The 17,612-nt window shown below is 33.1% G+C and overlaps 1 protein-coding gene across 1 annotated transcript; it reads left to right on the top strand.

Annotated features, from left to right (window-relative positions):
- LOC107612913 lies at positions 11,862 to 17,215 on the top strand (the record flags this gene model as incomplete). Its single annotated transcript, XM_016314699.2, is given in 5 exon segments — positions 11,862 to 11,880; positions 12,221 to 14,540; positions 15,054 to 15,174; positions 15,847 to 15,903; positions 16,012 to 17,215. Coding segments are annotated over 4 exon segments (3,408 nt in total). The 3' UTR covers positions 16,990 to 17,215.

Below are 17,612 nucleotides of genomic sequence, written 5' to 3'. Positions count from 1 at the left end.
AGATCTTTTTACTCTCATTATTTTATTAAAAAAAATTATTTTATCTTTTATGACTCTTAATTACTATTTTAACCCCAATATTTATTAAATGATCATATTATCCTTAAACTTCATTTTAATTACATTTTTGTCCTAATTTTTTTTTCAAAAAAGACATCTTTATCCCTATAAACTTATTTGTTCATATTTTTCTTTTCTTTTTACCTCTTTGACCGATTTTACTCTTTATTTCTTTTTTCATGTTTTAGTTTTAATCTTTCTTTTCTAGAATACCCTTTTTAAACTATTTAATTAATTTCCTCTTTTAATTTTTTTTCTTTCTTCCTTACTTCAAATCATTTAGGTTTTTCTTAAAATTCTCTTTGTGTATCACTTCAAAATTTTTCTTTCTTACACTCTAATCTTTCATTTTCTCCTTTAAAGAGGCTTTTAATCAAGCTGAAACAATAAGTCTTTTTTCTTAGTGCATAATTCGGCCATGGTACTTCTAAACTCATATTCATTGGTAAGCATTTCAATGGCATTTTTACATCACCAAATATTCATTCAAACACTCAATCAATTTCATCAATCATCAATCATCAACCAAAATCATCAATCAAACACCCACACACATATGACATATTTTAGGTTAATCTAACTCTTACCTTAACTCAAAGTTTGTTAATCACCTTTTAAAACTACTTCCTTCCTAAACAATCTTTCCTTTTTTGCTTTTTTTTTTCTTTTTCATTTTTTGTGGTTGTTTTCGTTTCTTTAGTGGTGTTTTCTGCATTTCTTCTTCTTCTCTGCAGTACATACAAAAAATTTTGTTAAAATAACAATATATAACTTTAAATAAATAGATAGTTTTTGATAAGTCATGGTGAGAAGTATACTTATATTCCGAATCAATTTCTTCTTCTGAAGACGAATGCAAGATGACAGGTTTTTGTTTTTCTTTTCTTCTTTTTGTCCTTCATTTTTCTTTTTTTTTTTCTTTCTTTTTTCCTCTCAACTCTGCTCTTTTTACGAGGCCCTAAAACATAAACTTATTTAGTTAGTACAATAATTAGAAGCAACTGAACCAAATTTCAAAGGGAATGACTTTTTTTAGTTACCATTTCATTCTTTGCCTCAAAGATAATCCTGTCGACCAGCCTCTTCCATGTCTAGTACGCCACCCATGGTGGCCTGAGAGTATCATCTGCTGCTGTGTCCCATGAACATCGATTTATGAAAATAAATTATCATCAATACAAAGACGCAACCATCAACTGATAATTTCTCTCCTTTTTTCTGGGCTTTGATCCCCTTGATCAGGAAGTTGAGCACATGAGACACCCAATTCCATTCTTAGACTGTGTCCACATGAAGGACAGGTGGCTTATGAACTGGGAAGACTGTGCTTATTGTTGTCGGCAACAAAAAGCATTTCTAAATTAAGAAAATGAATGTCCTCTTGAATTTCATCAGGTTTTTCTCTCCTTCAACAGTCATCTCCAGCACAGATTTTGTCAAAGACGCCAAAGTAGCACCTTTAAAGTTGTTAATAATTTTCTTTTGGTTCTCATTCAGTTTGTTGTATACAACATTTTCAGGAAAATTAACCCCTATAATAGCACCAGTACCGAAATAGTTTAATATAAACAAATTAATATAAAAATAGCAGCAAAACTTTATTGATAGAATATAGTAGAAAAGCCTTTTTTAACCGCTTGAATTTAGACCCAGTGCACCTCTTATCTTGGCAAAAGTTATGTAGATTTTCCCCATAGTGCATCTCCAAGAATCCTTTATAGAGATCGAAGAAAAGTATCAATTCCCTCAAGAGCTTGTGCGAGACATTCAATGAAAGGATATGTCTTAGTGCACCAAATCTCATTTCCTCGACGATAGCTTTCTTTCGATTACTCATGTTGGCAATACCTTAGCTATCGTTCTCGTTGATAGCATCTCAAATCGTGAGTTTTCTACAAGAATTTGAAACATTATGTTATAAGATATATTTATAATATAAAATAGAGTTGATTTAATGTGTATATGCTTACATTGTAAAGTGGCTTCTCCTTTTTTGAGATGGTCTTCTTTGTGATTTTGACTGTAAGAAATAAAAAATTTAGTCAATAACTTAACAACAGCATCAAATAAACCTCAGTTAATTTACAAATGAACCGAAATTAGTTTAGATTTGAACAAGCAGTCAAAAAGACTCAACCATGCATCAACAAAAATACATCGAATGTATACACCTGACAAATATCAGAGCTATAACTAACTAAACAAGCACATATAAACAACTTCAGTAAATTCAAGCGAAATGAAACCAAATGATTCTCAATTAAACAAAAAAATGAACCAAAATTACTTAAGGAATAAAAAAATTGGTCAATATTTAACAGCATCATCAAGTGATCCTCAATTAATTCACAAATATGTTGGAGATAAGTGTGTATGTCCAATAAAATACTATCATGAATTATTATTATTATTATTCCTTTTTATAAGAATAAACTTTTATAATTTATGATAGTATCCTTAATTAAAATTAGAAACGAATAATTATGATAGGGATCGTAATAATGAGATGTACGTTTTTTGAGTACTTTTAATTTAAATTATTTTTAATCGTAGAATCACTAAAAATGGGACATTAGTGATTCGAATATATATATATATAAAATAGTCTTCATTGGATGAAGATTAATAGATCTCATTTATTAAATTATATATATAAATGGTATATATAGAGATATAACTATTGAACTGACTCACTCTAAGAATTTCTAATGGTTATAGTTACCATATATTTGTCAATAGGATATTTTTATGATGAACATAATATTAGAATTTTCCTTTGACCTACGACTATCATAGTAATTGACAATGTATTTGTTATACTTTGATTCCGGACACCTAACACCCTACGGTGTTAGTTGAATGGACATTGGGTATGATTTAAATACTTGTAGAATTAATGATTAGTCAAAATGGAATCCATCAACTATGGTAATGAGTTTGNNCCCGCCCCGCCAAACCCCGCCAATTTGGCGGTGCGGGTTTGGCGAGTTTTTTTTAATTTGGCGGGTTCCAAATCCTAGCCCGACCCGCCTTTTTTAGCGGGTTTAGCGGATCGGCCCAACGAGCTCGACCCGTTTTGTCACCCCTACCTAACACCCTACGGTGTTAGTTGAATGGACATTGGGTATGATTTAAATACTTGTAGATTTAATGATTAGTCAAAATAGAATCCATCAACTATGATAATGAGTTTGAGCTCTACGATTATAATGAATGAAATAAACAATGCCTTGGCCAAGGGGTTTGAATGAATTAAGAAATGAGTTTCTTAAGTCATTCATAATTCATTATAATAATGGTAACAAGTTAGAGTTTGATAATCAAACCGTACTCTAAAAGTTAGCCAAGAGCTGAAAAGATGAAAGGATTGTATTTTTTGTTCATCTTGGGTTCTTAGTAAAAATATTATTACTTCATACTATCGGGTCGTCAAGAAACGTTGCTAGACGCCAACCTTGATTAGTAAATTTAGTATGACTAATTTATTACCCGCTTAGTATTGAACCTATGGGGTCACACACTAACGAGTATTCTAATCTTTGGTAAATAATCATTTAATTATTATTTTGATTAGATCAAATAAATAATTAATTATATTAATTCAAATGAAATATTATTATATTCTTTACTAGCACCATGAATATAATAATATGATAATTGAGAATATTAAATAATTAATTATTTATTCTATAGTAAGTTTTAAATATGGATAAGATCCTAACTGATTCTGTTTCAAATTAAGTTGTAATTTAATTCACAAATCAGTCACCAATCTCATATTATATATATGTGTATATGATAAGAAAAAAGAAGGCAAGTTTTTCTTTTACCTCCACGTACACAAATATTTCAATTATTAGTGAAGAATTACTAGTGCAAGGAGTTGCAAGAAATCTCTCAGTTAAATTCATTGGTCAAAGAGTTGACAACAAGGATCAGTCTCAGTGTGGATACACATAGTACCTTCGTGCTATCAAAGGAAAAAAGTTTTATTCACTAGGGTACTCATGTATTGGCATCTAACCCATCTTATTTTAATAAAGTTTTAAGCACAAAATAGATCAATATGATTACTTTATTACTTCCACTGCGTATTATGAACACTTATAATCCTTCAGTGGTATCAAAGTCATGGTCTTTTTGTGTTTAAAATTTTATTGCAAAAAATTTATAGAATTAATAGGATTAATTTAAGTTTTGTTATTACAGTGAATGTGATTCTTAATAATAGCATGAGATGCTATTGTCAAAATTATAAATTTATATGGGATAAAATTATATGTATGTTAAGGAACATAATGTTATTATTATTTTTTTTATTTATGAAATAAAATTAAAAGAAAAAAATGATAAATAAATTTTATAATTTGTTTACGAGGAGTTATCTGACAACTAGGAGATTCGTACTCAAGGATAAAATTTATATATTAGTGGTATAAAATATAATTCAATTAAATAAAAACCTAACAACTAGGTAATTATTTGGGATTAAAATTGTATGTGATACATTTAATCATCTATTTAAAAAAATGTATGAGTAATGACTTGACAACCAAGATACCCATTCATGATTTTAAATATTTTTTAACACTTAATTTAAGAAATAAAGATTTCTTAATTTTCTATAATAATAATTATTGTAGAAAGTGTTATTTGTATGTGTGAATACGTACTTATATTTGTTTTTTTCTTTTAGATTCATAAATAATATGTCTGCTCTATCACTACTTGGCATACTTGAAAATAACAAATTGGCTGGAGCTAATTATGATTATTGGTATTGCAATTTGAGAATTGTTCTCTTGCATGAAAGGCTAATTAATATAATCGATAAGCCTGCTGTTACGGCTCCCGTTCTTAAAGAGGAAGAAAGTATTGATAATGAGGCAACCAAGACTTATGAGAAGTACTTGAAAAATTGTCTTACTGCCAAATGCATCATTCTAGCATCCATGGGTTCTGATCTTCAGAGGCAACATCAGGATATGGATCCACCAACTATTGTTGAACATCTTAAGAAGATGTATGGTGCACAAAGTAAGACGGCCCGATATCAATTGTCCAAAAAAATTTTTAGATCCACACTTGATGTGGACTCTCCTGTTGGACCCCATGTTCTTAAGATGATTGATCTTATTGAACAACTTGAGAAGTTGGGATACAAATTGGGCAAAGAACTTTCACAAGATTTGATCTTACAATCTCTTTTAGAAACTTTTTCACAATTTATTGTTAGTTTTAATATGATTAAAGTAAGCTGTGATCTTCATGAAATGCTCAACATGCTAATTGATTATGAGAATCAAATTGCATCTGAGAAAAAGAAAGGAGTTGCTATGGTAGTTGGCAGCTCTTCTAAGAAGAAAAGAAAGTGGAAAGCAAAAGAAAATGGAAAGAATAATTTTAAAAGAGAACCCATGGCACCTAAGGGTGGTGTGACCAAACCCAAAGGCAAACAAAAAAAGACTGACAACAATGATACTGAATGTTTTTATTGTAAAGGCAAATGTTATTAGAAAAGAAACTGCAAGGAGTACCTTACTTCTTTGAAAACCAAAGAGAAAGGTAAGACATGCTTGAAAATAGTTTTCATGATTTCTTTAGCTACTATTAATTCTTCTATATAGGTATTAGATACCGGAAGTGCTCATAATATTTGCAATTCGTTGCAGGGACTACGAGTAAGTAGATGGCTAAAGAAGGGAGAAGCTTACCTTCAAGTCGGGAACAGAGCAAATGTTACTGCTGTAGCTATAGGATCTATTTCTTTAGCAATGCCTACGGGTAAGACATTAGTATTGGAGAATTGTCATTATGTTCCTAATTTTGTTGTAAATGTTATTTCTGTTTTTATGTTGGATAAACGTGGTTTTTATTTGAATATTAAAAATGGCATTTGTTCTACTTATTATGGTGATGACTTATACGTAAATGGCTATCTCCAATATGACATTTATATTCTTTCTGATTTAAATGGTAATTCTGTCATGCATGTTTCTACTCTAAAAAGAGAGAGGAATAATAAAGTAAATGAATCATATCTTTGGCATTGTAGACTTGGTCATATAGGAGAAAAAAAATTTTCTAAGTTGCACAAAGAAGGTTACCTTAACAAATATGATTATGAATCATATGTAACTTGTGAATCCTGCCTCAAAGAAAAAATGACCAAAACTCCATTTATGGGACATGGAGAAAGGGCTACAGAATTATTGGGACTAATATATACAGATGTTTGTGGACCAATAAAAATTCAAGTCAAAGAAGGATATTCTTATTTTATCATTTTCACTGATGATATATCTAGATATGGCCTTGTGTATCTTATGAAACACAAATCTGAGTCATTTGAAATGTTCAAAATTTTTCACAGTGAAGTTGAAAATTAAACAGGTAAAAGCATTAAGGTGCTTGGATCTGATAGAGGAGGAGAATATCTAAATGATAATTTTCTTGAGTACTTAAAGAAAAATGAGATTCTTTCTCAATGGACACCTCCTAGTACTCCACAACACAATGGTGTTTTAGAAAGGAAGAATCGAACTTTATTAGATATGGTTCGATCCATGATGGGTTTTACTGATCTTCCATTGAATTTATAGAGCTATGCTTTATAAATAGCAGCATATTTGCTAAATAAAGTACCCACTAAAGCAGTTTCTTTAACACTATATGAGATATGGAAATGACAAAAACCAAATCTCAAACACATTAGAGTTTGAGGATTTCTAGCATATGTTAAGAAATTGCAAAGTAATAAACTTGATGCTAGGTCCGATAAATGTAGATTCATTAGTTACCCTAAAGAAACAATGGGTTATTATTTCTATCACCCTTCTGACCACAAAGTATTTGTGGCAAGAGGTGGAACACTTTTAGAAAATGAATTTCTTTCTGAAGGAAGACAAGGTGAAGAAATAGAACTTGATGAAGTTAAAGAAACCAATAAAATAGTACAAGCTCAAGAATATGAAATTCAAGTTGAGCAACCAACTTTGGATGTACTCAGACTAACACCAAATTTATCATCTTCAAGAGTTGAGGATAACGAACCGATAGTAGTTCAAAGAGAGATTCATGAACCAATCCTTGAACTACCTTTGGAACCAGTTCAGTACCCTCCAAATTTGGTACAAGAACTACCTCTTCGACGGTCCACAAGAGAACATCGTCCACCAACTTCCAAATTTGGTACGAGAATTATCTCTTCGACGGTCCACAAGAAAATATCGTCCACCACTGAGGCTAAACCTAATGGTGCAAGATGATGTAGAAAATGAGATCGATTATGATGATAATGATCCTAAGACTTATGAAGAGACAATGCAAAGTTCCGAAAGTCTAAAACGGCAGAGTGCCATAGAATCCGAAATAGAGTCTATGAGGATCAACAATGTTTGGACTTTGGTTGAACTCTCAAAAGACATAAAATCTATTGGTTGTAAATGGGTTTACAAGAAAAAGATTGGAGCAGATGGTAAGGTAGAGACCTATAAAGCCTGTCTAGTTGCCAAGGGATACCGTCAAAAGGAAGGAATAGATTATGAAGAAACATTTTCTCTTGTAGCAATGCTCAAATCTATTCGAATTCTACTTGCTATAGCAGCATACTATGATTATGAAATATGGCAAATGGATGTGAAAATAACTTTTTTAATGGAGAACTCAAAGAGGTTGTGTACATGACACAACCTGAAGGTTTCACACTTCAGTCTGATCATAGTAAAGTTTGTAAGCTGCAAGGCGCCATTTATGGGCTAAAGCAAGCTTCTAGAAGTTGGAACATTTGCTTTAATAAGACAATCGAAAAGTTCGATTTTATCCGGTGTGAAGAGGATCCTTGCATATACAAAAAGTTTAGTGGGAGTACAGTCATTTTCTTAATACTCTATGTTGATGACATATTACTAATAGGAAATGATGTATCAGCATTGTAAAATACCAAAATTTGGCTATCTCAACAATTCTCCATGAAAGATTTGGGAGAAACAACCTATATTCTAGGAATAAAGATCTATAGAGATAGATCTAAAAGGTTGCTCGGACTCTCACAATCTATATACATTGATACCATATTGAAAAGGTATAACATGGAAAATTCCAAAAAATGCTATTTACCAATAGGCATTGGAATCACTCTCAGCAGAAAGGATTGTTCTAAAACTTTTGAAGAGAGAGTACGCATGAGTAGAATACCATATGCTAGTGCAGTGGGAGCTATCATGTATACCATGACATGTACACGTCCTGATGTCGCATATACGCTAGGAGTAGTCAGTCGATATCAGGCAAATCCCAGTGAGGAACATTGGAAGGTGGTTAAATCCATTTTTAAATATTTAAGAAGAACCAAAGACCAATTCCTCATCTATGGAGATTCTGAACTTATACCAAAAGGGTTCACTGACGCAAGTTTTGCCTCAGATAAAGATGATAGCAAATCTACTTCAGGTTATGTTTTCACCTTAAACGATGGTGCAGTGAGTTGGAAAAGTTCCAAACAAGCTACTGTAGCTGATTCAACGACTGAAGCTACGTACATAGCAGCAAGAGATGCTGCTAAAGAAACTGTGTGGATGAAGAAGTTCATAAATGAGCTTGGTGTGGTGCCCTCAATTAAAGAATCACTTCCATTACTATGCGACAATAATGGAGCCATTGCACAAGCAAAAGAGCCAAGATCACATAAAAAATCTAAGCATATCTTAAAAAGATATCATTTGATAAGAGAGATCGTTGAACGTGGAGACGTTGAGATTCAAAAGGTTGTTGGGAAGGATAATGTAGCAGACCCATTCACTAAGGTGCTTGGATCAAAAGAGTTTGATAAGCACATGTGGGAATTGGGATTGAAATATATGACTGATTGGCTCTAGTGCAAGTGGGAGATTTTGTTGAAAATACATCTATGCCGTAGATCCAATCTGTTATTGGTTCTAGTACAAGTGGGAGATTGTTGGAGATAAGTGTGTATGTCCAATAAAATACTATCATGAATTATTATTATTATTATTATTATTATTATTATTATTATTATTATTATTTTTATTTTTTATTTTTTTATAAGAATAAACTTTTATAATTTATGATAGTATCCTTAATTAAAATTAGAAACGAATAATTACGATAGGGATCGTAATAATGAGATATACGTTTTTTTAGTACTTTTAATTTAAATTGTTCTTAATCGTAGAATCACTAAAAATGGGACATTAGTGATTCGGATATATATATATATAATAGTCTTCATTAGATGAAAATGAATAGATCTCATTTATTAAATTATATATATAAAGATATAACCATTGAACTGACTCACTCTAAGAATTCCTAATGGTTATAGTTACCGTATATTTGTCAATAGGATATTCTTATGATGAACATAATATTAGAATTTTCCTTTGATCTGCGACTATAATAGTAATTGACAATGTATTTGTTATACTTTGATTCTGGACACCTAACACCCTACGGTGTTAGTTGAATGGACATTGGGTATGATTTAAATACTTGTAGAATTAATGATTAGTCAAAATGGAATCCATCAATTATGGTAATGAGTTTGAGCTCTACGATTATAATGAATGAAATAAACAATGCCTTGGCCAAGGGGTTTGAATGAATTAAGAAATGAGTTTCTTAAGTCATTCATAATTCATTATAATAATGGTAACAAGTTAGAGTTTGACAATCAAACCGTACTCTAAAAGTTAGCCAAGAGCAGAAAAGATGGAAGGAATTGTATTTTTTGTTCATCTTGTGTTCTTAGTAAAAATATTATTACTTCATACTATCGGGTCGTCAAGCAGCGTTGTAAATTTAGTATGACTAATTTACTACTTGCTTAGTATTGAACCTATGGGGTCACACACTAACGAGTGTTCTAATCCTTGGTAAATAATCATTTAATTATTATTTTGATTAGATCAAATAAATAATTATATTAATTCAAATAGAATATTATTATATTCTTTGCTAGCACCATGAATATAATAATATGATAATTGAGAATATTAAATAATTAATTATTTATTTATGATGAAATTTAAATATGGATAAGATCCTAATTGATTCTATTTCAAATTAAGTTGTAATTTGATTCACAAATCGGTCACCAATCTCATACTATATATATGTGTATATGTTAAAAGAAAAGAAGACAAGTTTTTCTTTTATCTCCACATACATAAATATTCCAATTCTTAATGAAAAATTACTGGTGCAAGGAGTTGCAAAAAATCTCTCAGTTAAATCCATTGGTTAGAGAGTTGACAACAAGGATCAGCCTCGGTGTGGATACACATAGTACCTTCGTACTATCGAAAGAGAAAGTTTTATTCACTAGGGTACTCAAGTATTGGCATCTAACCCATCTTATTTCAATAAAGTTTTAAGCACAAAATAAATCAATAGGATTACTTTATTACTTTCGTTGCGTGTTATGAACACTTGTAATCCTTCAAAATGAACCGAAATTATTTCATATTTGAACAAGCAGTAAAAAAGACTCAACCATCAACAAAAATACATCGAATGTATACAACGGATAAATATTATAGCTATAACTAACTAAACAAGCACACATGAACACGTTCAGCAAATTCAAGCGAAACGAAACCAAATGAACCTCAATTAAACAAAGAAATAAACTGAAAGTACTTAAAGAATAAAAAATTTGGTCAATACTTAACAGCATTATCAAGTGAACCTCAATTAATTTACAAATGAACCAAAATGAGTTCAGATTTCAACAAGGAGTCAAAAAGACTCAATCATCAACAAAACACATATCAAACAAGTAGAAAAACAAGAAAAATTGAATTAGAGAAATTTGACCCACTAAACCCTAAACCAAACTAGTAGAAATGCAAAGGAGAAAACTGAACATAATGAACAAGTACCTTGAAGAATCTTTGTTTTTTTTTTGTTATGTTTTTTGTTAATGATCTCAAAGGCTGGATTTTTCTATAGTTTTTGTTGAGAATTTGAAAGATTTTTGAGAGATTTTGAGAGAAATTTCAGATTTCTTTGTTGCAGTTTTAAGTAAGAGATATGAACGATTTTTTATATTAGAGCGCGAAGAGAAAGGTAACGTTTATTTAGGATTTTTGGCGTGTGTTACACGTTTTTTTAATGAGAGTAGTTTTTGTTGATGTTAGACTTACTTAGGCACAGTTTGGGTAAACAACTTAATTAAGTTACTTTTGAAGAAATAGTTTAAATAATAAATGCTTATATTAAAAGTAGTTTATAAATAAGTTATTTTGTGTTTGGTTTTTTAGTTCTAAAAGTACTTATTTTAAGAAAAAAAGTGATAAAAAACTTTTTATTATGAGAGAAGTCATTTTTTTTAACTTTTCGTTAAGTACCAAAATAACTTTTTATAAAGTTGCAATTTTGCTTTGAAAATTATACCAGACATTAATACTACACATTTTTATAAGTTAAAAATTAAAAAAAGTAACTTATGAATCTATCCAAACGGACCTAAATTAAATTTGAATGATTCCTACCGAAACGGTGCGTTTTCGCATACAAGCTATAGAAGAATCAAGAACGTGAAAGAGAGAGATGCTTTTGCGGCTCTTATTGTGAGCAAGACTCGTACCACCTCATTCCTCTTTACCTCCTTTCTTTTATACACTATCGTTATCTTCTATAGTTCTATTCTCTTACCTCTTCTCCTTCCTCACTCGCTTTATTAGGGTTAGGGTTTTCACTTCCCACTCTTCCACCCACCACTCTTCTTCTCTCACAGCCGCCCGTCGTGTTTCTTTCTCTCTCTCTCTCTCTCTCTCTCTTCCCGATCGGAAATTAGAGGTACGTCTTTCATATCTAGATTTTCCATTAGATTCCGTCGATTAATTCATTGTTCTTTGATTATTTTCGACTTCTTTTTCTCCCTTATTTTGTTTTGTTCATATCGTTTGATAAATTTTCATCGGTTGATTTGTGGAAGTTAGCATAGGTTATTTTTGGGTTTTACACATTGAGATTATTATTTAATTGCAATGAAAGAAATCATCGTCTGGTTGGTGATTTTGTAGCTTCTACCTGCTATCTGATTGTTGATGTTGAATTGGTTATTTTGAGGATAAAGTGTTGTTAATTATGAATGCTTCAATTGATAAGGCTGTCAAATTGTTGTTAACTGTTTCAGGTTGAAATATTGGCTTGGATTCTTGGAATTGGTGTTATTTATGGTTTTAATGGAGAATAGAGGCTAGGATGTCCAACAATCTGGTTTCGGAGCCGATGCCAAGCATGCAGATGGCTCAGTTGCAGCCAATTGTGACCAAAGTAGATTCTACGGCTGGACAGATGGATATGGGGTTATTGGCTTCTGTAACTGCTGATCCTACTCCACAGCAACGCGGAGGTGCAAATGATCATGTTGGATTGTTGAGAGATGGGTCTGGTGATCCCAGGTCTCGGGGCTTATCGAATTCAGCTATGCAGAGTGTTCGAGTAGAAGCACGAATGAGTAATATGGGTCCACAGCAACTGGTAACAACTCCCAAGCGGAAGGCACCAATGGAATTATCAACTGGTAGCTCTGTGACATCCAACAAAAGGGTTGCACAAGGGGGAAATAGACCTTGGTTGCAGCAAGCTTCTAATCTGTCGAATAAAGGTTCTGCGCAGATGCAATCCCCATCTAATGCCTCCCCCCGCCCTCAGCAATCGGCAGTCTCCAATAAGAGAAAAGTGCAGATGACTGAATCTGTTTCCAGTAAATCAAGTACGCCACGGTCCTCGAATTCTAAAAATCAGAATACGCAGATGAAGCAGCCATCCAAGGTTCAAACAGAATCTTCTGAAAGTGTTAGGTCCAAGATGAGGGAGTCATTAGCTGGTGCTCTGGCCTTGGTTTCTAAGCAAGATAAACCGACCCAGAACAATAACACAATGAATGATGCTGCTACTAATGGGAAATTAGAGAACAACTCTCAGTGGGATGGGTCAGCACCTGCACCCATTGATATTGCCCCAGAGCAAAGGCAAGATATTTCTGAATCTGCTCAGCCTTCTTTTTCTGCAGCTGGTTCAGTTGACCATGCAACAGGAGAGCAGAGAAATAATGCATCTTCTAGTGAAGATTTTTCTGAAAAATTCAAGGATTTTGAAATGGGATCTATAAATATATCAAATAATGAAAATATACTCGGGTTGAACTGTGATAAGCAAGACTTCCAGTCAGATTACACTTTGACTACTGATGATGTTCCATTCAGCGACAGTTTTTTTGTGAAAGATGATCTTTTGCAGGGTAATGGTCTTTCATGGGTATTATCTGATGTGGTAGGCATGGACAATCAAAAGGAAAGTCAAAATATTATAGAGCAGAGACCAGAACCCGAGGAACGATTACCTGAAGTTTTAGCATCAAGGATAGAAGAAGAACTTTTCAAATTGTTTGGAGGTGTGAATAAGAAGTACAAAGAGAAGGGGAGGTCTCTCCTATTCAATTTGAAGGATAGAAATAATCCAGAACTAAGAGAAAAGGTTATGTCGGGTGACATTCGTCCCGAACAATTGTGTTCCATGACAGCAGAGGAACTTGCTTCAAAGGAACTCTCCCAATGGCGGATAGCCAAGGCTGAAGAGCTTGCTCAAATGGTGGTTTTACCTGATTCAGATGTTGATATTAAGAGGTTAGTCAAGAAAACACATAAAGGTGAGTTTCAGGTGGAAGTTGAACATGAAGATAACGTTCCCATTGAGGAGATCTCCAGTGGCACCACATCTTCTAGAAGTCTAACAAGTAGAAAAGGTGGGGAAGCCAGGAGTCAAAAAACTAAAAAAAGTGGGGAGGCCACTTCTTCCAAATCTGCTGTGGTCAAAGAAAATAAAAACACGGATGGTGAGAAGAGCAATTCAGAGAAGGATAATGCATTTTCCATTACCATTTCATCCAACGATGGGACTGATCCAATGCAAGGCCTTATGACAGATGATGCACTGAAGGATCCCGACTTTCTTCCACCAATTGTCTCTCTTGATGAATTCATGGAATCCCTTCATTCTGAGCCACCATTTGAAAATTTACCGATGGAATCAGGTAAAGAAGCTCCTGAATCGAACAAGGACGATTCCAAGGTTGGATCTAAATCAAAATCTTTGGATATTACCCCAAGGGAGCAAGCTGGTGTCACCCCTGATAAATCTGAAAATCTAGATGCCAAAGGTGAAAAACTGGTTAATGCAGAATCTGGGTCTACTTCTGATAGACGTTGCAATGAGAGCGAAGCTGGCGTGAAGCCAACTGATGATCATGCAAAGGAAAGGTTAACGGATAACAAGAAGAATGCTTCTGTTGATGCTGAGCTGAGAACAAGTAATTTTAATGCTGAAGAGCGACATGGCAATAATAGCTTGTATGCAAAAACTGCAGTACATACTAAGGGTGAATGCTTCTGGGACGGAATGCTTCAACTGAATATATCTACGACTGATTCAGTAATAAGCATATTTAAAAGGTATTTTATTAAATGTTCGTGACATCTTTTACGACAAGTTGCCACTATTTTGCAGTAGTAGTTATTATTATTATTATTATTTTGAATTTTTGAAAGCAGAGCAAAATGTTGGTTGTTGATACTAAGTTGCCTTAAACAGGTTGGACTCTCATGCATTGCCATTTCGAAACTTTTTTCCGATTTTTTTGAGTTATTTACTTATTCAATTTTGCTCCTTAGCATTAGCCATAAACACTTGCAGAGACATTTATTGTATCTGTTGTTTCTGTCATCTCCTTTTGCAATTGTTGTAGTAATTACTAATTGGGCATGCTATATAGGGTAGTACATTATATTGAACTATGTACTAGTGCTTCTTCAAGGATTGTGTGGGATTTATTTGTTTTTATCCCTTTGATTGGAGGGTCTGAAAGGTGGAATTGCCTTTTATTATGCTGAAGATCGAATTATTCTTGTTTAAAAGAGTTAGAAATTGTACTGATTTTTTTCTGATTTAATTTTATATTCTTGAAGTGGTGAGAAAACTACTGCAAAAGACTGGCCTGGTTTTCTTGAGATCAAGGGAAGGGTTCGACTTGAAGCATTTGAGAAATTTTTGCAAGAGCTTCCTCAGTCAAGAAGTCGTGCTATAATGGTATCTCAAGTTTCTTCTTGTTGTACTAAATTAGTACTTGTGTCTTGTATGTTTATGTTACCTTCCATGCAGAAAGAAATGATAAAGAGAGAGATCAGAAACGTTGCATTTCGATGCTTTCCTTTCGTTTTACTAATGGCAAATTATGTCTTGAGTGCAATATGTTTGCGCCTTTTCCTTCGATTGAGATAATACTGATAGAGGCATTACTCCATTAAGGCTGGTAGAGTTTTTAAAATAACGAAGGTAAAACAATGGCTGTGAGACCTGTAAAATTGTTTACAAGTTAAAATTTTGCGAAATTCTGTAATTAAATTATGGCGTATCTAGTGACCTGATTTAAAGGCTTCTTCCCTAAGACCTTTATATTCAAAACTACGAAATTTTGAATTAAAAATGATGTTATATAAAAATGTTTTGGCGTATTTGTGAGAGAAAAAATGGATTTAAAAAGTCCAGTAACCATTTCATGTGAAAAGGTATATAAAAAATTATTCTTCACCAAATCGACTCGCTTGTTTAGTAGTTTCCAAGGGATGCATGGGACAATTAGGATGTGTAACAGCGTGGTTTGAATTGCTGCCTGATGTTTGCTTTAAAAAATGTGTTATTTTGTCACATTTCACTTTCCTTTTTGGCAGTGTATAAATCTCTGTTGACTATTGATTGCAGGTCGTACACTTCGTTTCGAAAGGGTCTTCACCTAGCCAGCAATCAACACTTCGTGAGGTAATGGTTATGATGAAAATGTTACATTGTCTTATGTCTCTATGCTTTTCGGCGCATTATGTTTTTCTATATTAGATTTATGTTTTTTCTTCTTTTGTATGATTACAGGTGGCTGAATCTTATATTACGGATGAGAGAGTGGGATTTGCTGAGCCTGTGTCTGGAGTTGAACTTTACTTTTGCCCACCTCATAACAAAACAGTTGAAATGCTGAGCAAGATACTTCCAAAGGAACAAATTGAGGCAGTTAATTCTATTGATAATGGCCTAATTGGTATTATTGTATGGAGAAAAACTAATTTAATTTCGTCAACAATTTCACCCACCGCTTCATCACAACACAAACATAGTAGTAGTAGTAGCTCTAAAAGGCAACAATACTTCTCTAGGAGACAGCAAGATGGTAGTAGTAATTTGAATGTGAATGTTGCTAATCCCTCTAATCCACCACCGAATGGTGTTGATGATGATGATGATGACATTCCTCCTGGGTTTGGGCCTCATCAGGCCCGGCCCGAGGATGACCTACCTGAGTTCAGTTTCATGGGTGGTCCAAACACATCATCACACATGGTCCAAAGACCTAGGGGACCACCAGGTATGGTTCCATTCCAAATGGTTAACCAGGCCCCATCACGCCCTGTTGATCAAATGAGGGAGCTTGTGCACAAATATGGTCAAAGCAAAGTAAATTCACATCATTCAGGAAATTGGCAAGACAAATTTGGTGGTTCAATCCAACCTTGGAATGATGATGATGATGATATACCTGAATGGCAGCCGCAAAACTCACAACAGAACCACCAGTTCCCACCACCACCACCACCCCAATTGGCATTGCACCAACAAAACTTTCACCTTAGACCTCACTTGATGAATCAATCTTTCCCAGGTTCACCGACTCTGCCAACACCACCACATCTTCAACCACCTATGAATGTGACACATGGCCAAAGAAATATTGGTCCAAATTGGGTTCCTCCTAACCAGGGAAACAACCACCTGCAACCAAGTGGTGGACAGCACTATGGTGCTCCTATGCAAGGCACGTGGCCTGAAAATGTTACTAGAAGTAGGGGATTTTAGTTTGTTTTAGCATATAGGTTAGGTTAGCTCCTTTGTAAGCTTATGTCAAACTTTTTTTTTCTTTTACTTTTGTAGCATCTTTTTCTTTACCATGTGAAGCAAACAAATGGCTATATTTTATCTTTTTTCATGTTTCAGATAGCCAAGTCTAGGTGATCTGGTGAATAATATGATGCTGTAAACATATTGAATGCGCTTGTTCCTGATACTAAGATTTGCATTTGGTTCATTCTATGCATTAAGGATTTTTTTTTAAAATTAAAATTTTACATCGTAAATGGTAAGTTGTAAATTCTACACCGTACTTTTTTTACGTTGGCTGTCCACACAAAAAGGAGCAGATGTTTTAGTCTAAATTTGTAACTCGTAAACATTTTTTATTTTAGTTTTAAATATTTAAAAGTACCGATAAAATGTATCTTTGCTTTTACGTTTATATATCAACTGAAATACGTATATATAAAAAATTAACTTCCAAACTAGTCTAAGAGTCTATTTGAATAAATAATTTAATTAACCTCTTTTGAAAATAGAATTTATAACCAAATTATTTTATATTCAATTTTTTAGTTTTGAAAGTGTAAAAATAGTAGAGACAGCCAGACAGGTGTCATAATTCTATC

This window comes from Arachis ipaensis, chromosome B08 (genome assembly GCF_000816755.2).
Source record: "Arachis ipaensis cultivar K30076 chromosome B08, Araip1.1, whole genome shotgun sequence".
In the NCBI taxonomy this organism is placed as follows: Eukaryota; Viridiplantae; Streptophyta; class Magnoliopsida; order Fabales; family Fabaceae; genus Arachis; species Arachis ipaensis.
This window is presented reverse-complemented; position numbering and strand designations above follow the sequence as displayed.